Source organism: Chlorella variabilis, assembly GCF_000147415.1.
Source record: "Chlorella variabilis unplaced genomic scaffold CHLNCscaffold_12, whole genome shotgun sequence".
NCBI classification, from domain to species: domain Eukaryota; kingdom Viridiplantae; phylum Chlorophyta; class Trebouxiophyceae; order Chlorellales; family Chlorellaceae; genus Chlorella; species Chlorella variabilis.
Window position 1 is genome coordinate 1,210,351 of NW_005435076.1, and position 9,112 is coordinate 1,219,462.

Here is a 9,112-nt window from a genome sequence, read left to right on the forward strand (position 1 = left end):
ATCCCGCATCGCGCGCCGCGCCGCCGAGGCGCTGCGCCAGTCGCGCCTGCAGTGCCGGCAGGCGCCCGTCAGCCAGCCCACATGGACAGGCAGGTCTGGGGCCGCGGGGCTGCCTGGCGGCGGCGCCGGCCAGCCGCGCTTTGGGCGGGCAGCCAACCCGCGCCTGCAGGCGGCGGCGGCCCAGCAGGAGGCGGCGGCAGCCGCGGCGGCGGCCGCGCTGGGCGGCGGCGGCGGCGCCCGCCGCTTTGGCGGCGCCGCCGTCGGCGGGCCCAGCGGTACCGCCGGCTTGCAGGCGGGCAGCGTCATGGGCGCGGCGCCGCGCAGCAGCGACATCCTGGCGCGGCTGCGGGAGCGGCAGGCGGCGGTGGCCAGCGCCGCGGCGGCGGCGACCGCGGCAGACCCCGCTGTGGAGCAGGCACAGCTGCTGGCTGCCCAGGTGGCTTCCTTCCTGGAGGCGCGCGGAGGCGCCGCCGCCTCCACCGACCTGGTGGCACACTTCCAGGCCAGCGTGGGCGCCGCCCAGCTGCCGCTGTTCCGCGGCGTGCTGAAGCAGGTGGCCCGGCTGCAGCGGCGCCCAGGCGGCGGCGGCAAGGCGTGGGTGCTCAAGCCCGAGTTTGCGTCTGGCGGCGGCGGCGGCGGTGAGGGGGAGGGGCTAGGCCCACCTGTGGACCTCAACGACGCCAACCTGTGACCAGCCTACATCCATTTCAATGAATGCACTTCCATTGTAGCATGCGGTTCAATACCTGTGAACACCAGTTTTCTGTTTCTGCCTGTGCGATACTGCCATTAAACTGATTCAATCTCACCGTACCCTCTGCATACTCTTCCCTCCACGAGCGGTGTCTGACATTCTGTACTTTGTAAAGCAACCTGCTGCTCAGAGAGTCCTATGGGGCACCTATAGGGCACCTATAGGGCACCTATAAGGCATCCCAGATGGCCCTGCCATTCACGGCTGATACCTGGGTCACCGCAGGCTCAGATGCTGCTAGGGGCTTTGCATTTGGTGGCACCTGCAGCTCCCTCTGCACTCGTAGTGTTTTGTCCCTCCTTTCTGTTGAGGAAATGTATATTACAATCATGCAAGGGTCACCCATTGCATGAATGGGTGAGTGGCAAGGGGCGGTACAACAACATGCGGCATGGAAGAATACATGAGGCAGTGCAGAAGGGACAACCAGACAGTGCTTAGAAGTGGGCGGCAGTGCACAGGCAGGTCTGAGTGGGGCACAAGCACAGCACAACATATTGAAGCGGGTACACCGAGGGGCAGCTTTGCAAGGTGGACGAAGAGTGGTACTGGAAGAAGAGGGCAGTACGGCAACATAGAAGAGCGTGGTATCGACATCACTCCTGGCACAGGAAGCACAGCGTCTGCCGGGCCACATCCGCGGGCAGCGCCACGCCCAGCTGGCGCTGCGTTCGCGCCAGCGCCAGCAGCGCGGCATGCAGAGCGGCGCGGTCGGCTTCGGGAAGCCGCCGCGCCAGGCACCCCGCCTCGGTGCACGAGCGCTGCATGACGGCGGGCAGCGCCGCGCCCAGCCCGGGGCAGCCGGCGGGCACCAGCTGCCACTGCTCGGGCGACAGGCGCCGGCAGGCGACCAGGTCGCCAAACAGCGGCAGCGCTACGGGGCCTGCCGCCGCCAGCGCCTCCACCAGCTGCTGGGTGGGGCCGTACGGCAGCAGCAGCCTGGAGCAGCGCATGAAGGCCTCGAATTGGGGACGCTCCTCGGCGCAGGGCCCCGGCTCCGCGGCACGGCTCCAGTCCACCAGCGCCGCCGCCTCTGCCAGCGCGCACGTGATGGGCAGCTGGCCGGCGTGGTTGCATTCTGCTGCCGTGGCGGGCGCCTGGGCGGCCAGCAGCTCCACCAGTTCCACGCACCCCTTGAGCGCGGCGCAGTGCAGCGGGGTGTCGCCGTCCGAGTCGATTGCGGTGGCGGTGGCGCCGGCGCCCAGCAGCAGCCGTGCCACGGCCGCCGCCTCGCCGCCGCCCACCTCCCAGCGGTGCGCGCCAAAGATGCAAAAGTGCAGGGCAGAGTGTGCATGGGAGTTGCACCAGGTTGCAGTCTGCGGGGCAGCCGCTAGCAGCAGGGCCACGATGTCGGTGTCTCCGGCGTCAGCGGCCCAGTGCAGGGGTGTAGAGCCGCGGCAGCAGGCGTTGGGGTAGGCGTTGAGCGCAGTTGCGGTGTGGGCGGCCTCTGACAGTAGGACGCGCACAATCGGCGCGTGCCGCGCCACAATGGCGCAGTGCAGCGGCAGGCGTCCCAGCCGGTCAGTGGCGAAGAGGGCAGCAGGGCCAGCCTTGATCAGGTGGCGCACGATGAGCTCGTGGCCGCCGGCCGCAGCCAGGTGCAGGGCGGTGGTGCCGTCAGCAGTCTGTTCGGCGGCGCTGCCAGGCTCAGCCGCCAGCAGCTCCAGCACCCTGGCCTCCTGGCCCTGCGCTGCTGCACGGTGCAGAGGCAGGTCTCCCATCCTCATGATCCTGCCTGCAGGGTGGGGGCCGGGAGCAGGGGTTGGAGGTGCAACCGGGCTGGCGCTCGACAGATGGCGGCGGTCAATGACGCCGCCATCTGTGCCTACACCCGTCTCCTCCGGGATGCAACTGGCGCCTTTGTGCCCTGCTGTCCTTGGGAGGAGGTTCGGGAAGACGGCTGAAGAGCGTCAGCGGCTCGCTTGAAAGGCAGTCCACGAGGGAGCCCGCCTGTGGGCCAGCAGTGCCCCAACCTGCCGACAAACGCTCCCTGGATTGGTGAGTACATGTTGCAGCCCCCCACACTCACCGGTAGGTGGACACTGTTGTGCTCCGAGGTTGCGCTTGGTACCAACTGGAACGCGGGTGCTTGGCGGTGGTCGAAATGGATGTGACAGCAGAACTGGACTCTTGCAGGGTGAAATGAAGGAAAACCGCGGCCCGGCAGCCCCCATTCCTCGCAGCTTCTCAAGCCCCAGTTGGACAGGTGTCTCCCCTACATGTGTTGTTTCACAACTCGGGGGCATCCACACTCGAGGTGGAACAAAGGGCGGAGATATGGCGCTGTGTACGAGGCACCAGTCCATGGCGCCGCCGCCGCCGCCGCCGCCGCCGCATGGCCATACAGTGTGCACAACACAAGGCAAGGAAGAGCAAATGAATATCACGGGTCAAAACAGCTTATATATGTATACGTGGCAAAAGGGGAGGTAGGAGAGGAGTACACAAGTTTTGATGGGGGGTCAGCCGGCTGCCAGGCGCCGCATGAGGCGCCGCCGCTCTTGCACCTGCGCCAGGTACAGGTCGGCGGGTGCCCCGCTAGGCATCCGCCTCACGGTCCACCCGGATGCGGGGCACTGCAACACAAAGATGGGGGGCAGGTGCAACACGCCGCCTCAATTTGGGCAGAGCCGTGCCAGTGCCCACGCAGGGCTGGTGGCACCAGCATTATGCACCGGCATGATGCGCGCCTCCGTCCACGCTCACCGTCTTCCCCTTGAACCGTCCGTAGAAGGTCAACAGCGGACCGAAGTCGCACTTGGCAGGCAGACTCAGCGCCCCTTCCCCACCGCCGGGGTACACGTTCCAAAAGACGCTGCCGCGGCCTGCGAAGGCGGCATGCAGGCATGACGTGGGCCGCCATGCCCCGGCTACACATCAAGGGGCCTCCCTCCCCGCACCGTCGCAAGCCCGCAGCGCCCTGGTGCTTGCCTGTATTGGCCCCACGGTCGCCGCGGCCTCCGCTGGCAAAGGGGCGGTTGGCGAGCCCAAAATCCGTATTTGTCAGCAGGTTTGCCCACGGCCCTGCAGGCAGCGCCAGGCATTTACCAGGTTAGCCAGGCACACCGCCGACCTGGACACGCAAAGTGGCCAGACAGGATCGGCCCTGTCACAGCACACAACAATGCCGCTGGCCGCCACCTGGCCTCACCTGCCCGGTGGTAGTCCACGTTTAGGTCCAGCCCCTTGCCTCTATGCACCACACACAGCTCAGCACCACCACTCAGCGTGACATCATGCCAGTACTTCTTTGCAATGTTGAACCTGGCGGCAGCGGGAGGCACAAGGCAGGTTGGCTGGCTAGTCGCGATGTGCATGAGTTGCTCAGGGCCTCCACGCCAGCTGGCTGGCTGACTGGCTGCCGCTGCTCACCTGCTTGCTTGTGTGGGCTTAAAGTCTGGTAAAGCAAGAACTAGCTTGCAACATAGACTCCCCGCCGAAACGGGACGGGAACCGGGCGAAAGCAGAGAAAGCAATAAAACAGGGGTGGAGCAAGGCGACATGCAACGCAAGCAGCTGACAGGGCACGCATCGAAACGTGTGTATGACTGGCAAAGTGGCATGGCGCATTGGGGAGAAACGCAACGGTACGGGAGCATGGGCTGGCCAAACGGCAGTGCGGAACGCTAGGTCACTAGAAAAGCAGGGAAAGGCGCACTATGTATGCAATGAGGGCAGCCCCGGCTCGGGGCCGTTGAGAAAGCAGTGGGCGGGAGGGGGGAGGCCCCGGTGTGGGCGGGCCCCATCGAGGGGGGATGGGGCGCGCAAGCGGCCAGATGGGGCGGGGCGCGGGCGGCAGTGGAGTCCTGCGGCTGGGTGGGATATAGGGCAATGAGCGTTGAGCAGTGTGCGATGAGCAATGAGCAATGAGCAGTGAGCAGCCCCTCCCTAAACAAAGTGAAGCGCAGGACAGAGTCCGAGTGGATGGGAGGCAAGGAAACGCGGGGGGTTGCCACGTGCGCTACCGCCGCCGCCGCAGGCAGCACCCCTGCGGCGGCGGCAGCGGCAGCAAGCCGTGGACCCAAACGCCGTGCCGCCGCCGCCGCAGGCAGCACCCCTGCGACGGCGGCGGCAGCAAGCCGTGGACCGAAACTCCGTGCCGCCGAGTCCCGTGGCTGTGGCCGTGGGCTTCTGGCAGGAAACTACGGCCGCAGCTCGGCAGCACGGGGGCGTCGCAGCGTGCCGCCGCCGCCGCGCTGCCCCCCGGGCACGGCGGCGGCGGCAGCAAGCTTGGGCCCAAACGCCGTGCCGCCGAGTCCCGTGGCTGCGACCGTAGACCGTGGGCCGGAAACTGCGGCCGCAGCTCGGCGGCACGTGGTTCTGGTCAAATCGCCAAGCGTGCAGCAGCGCCGAACCACGCTTCCCGGCCTCGGCGCATGCCTTCAGGGGCCCCCTATCGCTGGGCACACCCCTCCAACACCGAACATGCGCCCGGGGGGGAGGGCGGCCCGGGCGGCCCAGGCCAAAGTGGGCCGCCCTCGAGCAAGAGGCGGCCGGGCTGTGTGCTGAATGAATGAATGAATTGCGGCAACGTGACCGAGTCGCAGATCATCGGCCTGCCAGATCACCTGCTGATCAGAACGCTCTGCCCCAGGGAGGTGCTGAGGGCGTGGTGGCCCTGCAGGTTTGCCTCCACTTTGGGCCCCCCAGCACGGGAGCGCGTGGTGTTGACGGTGATGGCTGCAGGCCGCGCGAATGGCAGTCGGGATGGCTTCAGGTAACACGATCCTTGTCCATTGTTCTCTGTGCACAGCTGGCAGGCAGCGGCACCGGACCAACAGGCAGGCCAACCGCCCCAGAAGGCGGTGGGGGGTGGGGGGCGAGGCAGCTCACATGCCAGCGTCACAAACTCCGCATTGGCCACAAACACGCCGTTGTCTGCGCCGAGGATGCGCACGTCCCGCACCCACGCGTTACGCAGCCCCTCCAGCTGGATGGCGTTGTAGCCGCGGTCGGTCAGGTGGTCGCCATATACGCCGGAGCTGCAGGCAAAGGATGGGGTGGGGGCAGGGGAATGTACAATGGGCAACTGCCAGTGGTGGGGAGGACTGCCCGGGTGGTGGGGAGGACCGCCCGGGCAGTCGGCTAAGCCTTGGGCCAGCTGCCGACAGCTGGGAGCAGGCAAAGACAGCGCCGATGCCGCAAAGCCTTGCCGCACACGCCGCTCCTCACTTTTTGAACCTGATGGTGAGGCCCTGCACCCCAACCTCCTGGATGCCGTAGTTGTACTTGTGCAGCGTTACCGTCCACGCACGCTTGACTGCGGGCAGGCAAGCAAAGAGGTGCAGCTCCCCGATTGGAGAGCCCATCAATGGCGCTGCCCCAGCGGCAGTCCCGCAGCCGGCCTCCCCTGCGGTCCAACCTCCACGCCAGCCTGTGCGCTCACTCTGGTGGATGGTTGGGCGGTCCATGTCGATGTAGCCCCTGCCCACCGCCTTGACACGGAACGAGTAGCGCACAGAGTTCTCGTTGAGCGCACCGGGCCCACCGCTGCAGGCGCACCTCACGAGGGGAGGGGTGGGGGAGGCCAGAGTGTTGCAGAGCAGGCAAGGGCATGTTGGGTGGTACTGCTGTGCATCACTTGACGACAGCCACCCCCGTGCAGCGCCCCGCTGCACCCACCGCCCCTCACCTGTCCACCAGGTTGTTGCCATAGATCCAAGCAGCCACTGAGCCTCGGGGCGCCATCGAGGCCACCACCTCGCCGCCGCTGGCAGCATGCAGCGCATCCGCTGCCGCGGCCTGCAGGCCCAGCAGCCAGCCTAATGACACAACCAGCCAGGGGGATGAGCTGCACAGGGTGCCGGCAGCCCAACACAAATCCATGCCTTCGATTTGAGAGGGCGAGGCATCCCTTCCCAGGCCTCCCTCCTGCCCCCCATCCAACCTGCTGTGGCAAGATGAACTCATCCGTCTCCCTGGCAGCCGCCTCCAGAGCCAGCTGCAGGATGGGGTCGCTTGGCGGCGGCAGAGCAAAGAGCCGGGCGGCGGCGGAGCCCTGCTGCAGACGCCGCCCCTTGCCGCCGGCCAGGGTGCAATTCACATAGTCGGGTTCCTTGGCGCCTGCACCGCGCCATGCGGGAGGTTGCCACAGAGGAGCACAGGTTGGGGTAGTGTGCGTGTAAAAAGGCCACCTGAGGTTGCATCTCCAGCATGCCATGGGTACAGCAGAGCCAGCTTCCTGCATGCATGGCGCACTGTGCAGGCAGCAGCCGACCTGAGGGGAGGATGGTGGACTGGTCGTTGAGCAGCAGCGCCACCCACATGCCCGCCTTGAAGGGAGCAGTGGAATCGACCTGGGGGCAGCGGGCGCAGCAGGCACGTCGCGTCGGGAAGCCATCGGGCAGTGCTCGGCTGTTGGCCACCGAGCACCACCATGAGCGCTCAGCAGCCCCCTCAGCGGAGCAGCCCCCCCACCTTCAGGCGGGTCGTGCCAGGCGGGTAGTCCCCCTTGACCCTGGCCAGCTGCTCTGGGCGCTTGGGCCGCCCAGCCTTCCCAGACAGCGTGATGAAGCCGCCTCCAAACGCCCAGGTAGACTTGATTTTGCCTGCACACGGGCAGCGTGGGAGGATGGGCCTGGCATGCAGCAGGCATGCCAGCAGCAGGGCGAGGCACTTTGCTGAGCCCGAGCGTGCGCACCGGTGCATGGGTCTGCGGTATAGCTGCCGCCATACACGGCTGACAGGGAGCGAGCAAACACCAGGCTGGTCGCTGCGGGGCCCTCGCCCATGATGACCACCCTGCTGCGATCAATGAACAGCGGGCTGCGCAGCAGGTAGGTGCCACGGGGGAAGAGCAGCACGCCGCCTCTGGCCATGGTCGCCGCCAGGGCCGCCTGCGGGCGTGTGGGGAGATGGCATGTATGTGTGGGGCATGTTCAGCGCAATGCATCCATGCCGCCACCCGCCACCACGCCAACCTGCACAGACCTTGCTGCGGCAGCATGCGCCCTCACCTGGACCGCTCTGCTGTCGTCTGTCTTGCCATCCCCCTTGGCTCCATAGCGGCGCACACTGAAAGTCGCCCCAGGCGGCACCTGGGGGATGCTGCGCTCCCCCCCTGCGGTATGGCACCACACGGGGGTGACACGAGGCAAAAAAGACACAGCTGGTGGGCAGGACCGGGTGAGCCTGAATGTGGGTGTGTGGCTTCTGAATGCGCTGCAGCTGCTGGCGGCGGCGGTGGTGGCTGCTGCCACCTTGCCTGCATAGCCTGCCCGGCTCCAATCGTATTTGCCGGCGGCATTGGGCAGCCACTTCGATGCGACCTTCAAATCGAGGCTTGCAGGCGGGAGGGCCGCGGGTTCTGCAGGGTTGCGAAACTGGTCAGGTTTAGGTGAGCGCCGGGCGCTCCAGCCAGCTCCAACCACCCGAATTGCGGCAACGAAACGGGGAGAGCGGCCGCGACACACTTGTGGTAGGGGCGCATGTGGGACACTCCACATTTCCGTGAGAGACAGGCTGCAGGCAGCCCCTGGCCTCCGATCATGGCGATCACTTGCTGTGGCATGAACAGACCAGCAGTAACCCACAATCGTGCAGGTAAGGGAGCCTGTTACCTGAACTTGCAGCCCCCGCTGCCCAAAGCATGGCGAAAGCCAGGAGCGCCGGCATGTGACCCATGGTCACATACTAAGAGAGCGAGGTTAACAAACACACACTGCTCACTGGGATCCGGAGAGGTGTACCCCCGCCGTCCCGCACCGTCGCCCGCTGTGCGCGCCGAGAGTGGTCCACACCACCCCCCTCCTCCCACATTTGAACTTGAGGAACCAGGACTATGCTTAAACGTCACATGGTGCTACACAGTGCTTGCATGCAACAGGCAAAGTCAATTATTTGTGCAGTGGTCAGGCGTGCGCCAGGCGTCCCAAGCACCTGTTGTGTGCGCCCACCGCGCCGCCGTGCCTCATATCCTGAGCTTCTTCTTCAGCCTGTCCTTGACGGACATGCCTTTGCCGCCACGCTTGGCCGGCTGCGGGGCGGGGGCGCGCCCGGCGCTGCCCCCCGCTCGCGGCACGCTGGCCATGGCAGCCGTGGTGGCAGCCAGCTTGCGCTTGGGCCCTGCGGCGCAAGCGGGAGCAGGCGAGTCAACCGCAAGCCCCGCCCAGCATGCGTCATTTCACGCCATGCCCGCCAGCCGCCCGCGGCTGCCCCTGCCGGCCCACCTGCCGACTCCTCCACCACCACGCCGCCGCCTGCCGCCCCGCCCTCCTCCAGCAGGTCTGCCGGGTCAAACTCGCCGCCCTCCTCCACCTCCCCCACAGCATCCAGCTTGCCAGGCACAAACTCAGAGCCGCCCAGCGTCTGCGGCGTCTGCACGGCGCAGCGCGGGGGGGGGGGGGGGGGGGGGGGGGG

The 9,112-nt window shown here is 66.9% G+C and overlaps 4 protein-coding genes across 4 annotated transcripts in view; 1 reads left to right on the top strand and 3 right to left on the bottom strand.

Moving 5' to 3' along the window:
- CHLNCDRAFT_134981 (hypothetical protein) overlaps positions 1 to 691 on the top strand; it is a gene marked incomplete at both ends in the record, with an annotated part of 5,529 nt that extends 4,838 nt beyond the window's left edge. Inside the window, one exon of the mRNA XM_005846921.1 lies at positions 29 to 691. Within this exon, the coding sequence (XP_005846983.1) occupies positions 29 to 691 (663 nt within the window). The remainder of the gene's footprint in view (positions 1 to 28) is intronic.
- A 659-nt stretch (positions 692 to 1,350) lies between these two features.
- Positions 1,351 to 2,928, bottom strand: CHLNCDRAFT_52864 (hypothetical protein; the record flags this gene model as incomplete). The annotated part of the gene is made up of 2 exons (XM_005847127.1): positions 1,351 to 2,489; positions 2,784 to 2,928. 2 exons carry the CDS (start codon positions 2,926 to 2,928, stop codon positions 1,351 to 1,353), a joined length of 1,284 nt encoding a protein of 427 aa, XP_005847189.1.
- A 42-nt stretch (positions 2,929 to 2,970) lies between these two features.
- CHLNCDRAFT_58107 (hypothetical protein) lies at positions 2,971 to 8,381 on the bottom strand. The gene is made up of 16 exons (XM_005847128.1): positions 8,314 to 8,381; positions 7,959 to 8,060; positions 7,711 to 7,814; positions 7,395 to 7,590; positions 7,172 to 7,302; positions 6,972 to 7,050; positions 6,642 to 6,817; positions 6,387 to 6,496; positions 6,141 to 6,244; positions 5,927 to 6,014; positions 5,588 to 5,736; positions 5,323 to 5,434; positions 3,906 to 4,018; positions 3,686 to 3,778; positions 3,461 to 3,579; positions 2,971 to 3,330 (listed from the first exon to the last, which is right to left on the bottom strand). Exons 1-16 carry the CDS (start codon positions 8,375 to 8,377, stop codon positions 3,217 to 3,219), a joined length of 1,854 nt encoding a protein of 617 aa, XP_005847190.1. The 5' UTR covers positions 8,378 to 8,381; the 3' UTR covers positions 2,971 to 3,216.
- A 282-nt stretch (positions 8,382 to 8,663) lies between these two features.
- CHLNCDRAFT_52866 (hypothetical protein) overlaps positions 8,664 to 9,112 on the bottom strand; it is a gene marked incomplete at both ends in the record, with an annotated part of 5,200 nt that continues 4,751 nt past the window's right edge. Inside the window, 2 exons of the mRNA XM_005847129.1 lie at positions 8,664 to 8,818; positions 8,923 to 9,070. Of these exons, the coding sequence (XP_005847191.1) occupies positions 8,664 to 8,818; positions 8,923 to 9,070 (303 nt within the window). The remainder of the gene's footprint in view (positions 8,819 to 8,922; positions 9,071 to 9,112) is intronic.

Excerpts from the sequence above, each read along its gene's own strand:
- CHLNCDRAFT_58107 (XM_005847128.1), bottom strand. The coding sequence starts at position 8,377 with ATGGGTCACATGCCGGCGCTCCTGGCTTTCGCCATGCTTTGGGCAGCG. Across the intron at positions 6,497-6,641 it reads AGTTCATCTTGCCACAGCAG|GCCGCGGCAGCGGATGCGCT; the intron begins GTTGGATGGGGG and ends CTGGGCCTGCAG. Across the intron at positions 6,245-6,386 it reads GGCAACAACCTGGTGGACAG|CGGTGGGCCCGGTGCGCTCA; the intron begins GTGAGGGGCGGT and ends GTGCGCCTGCAG.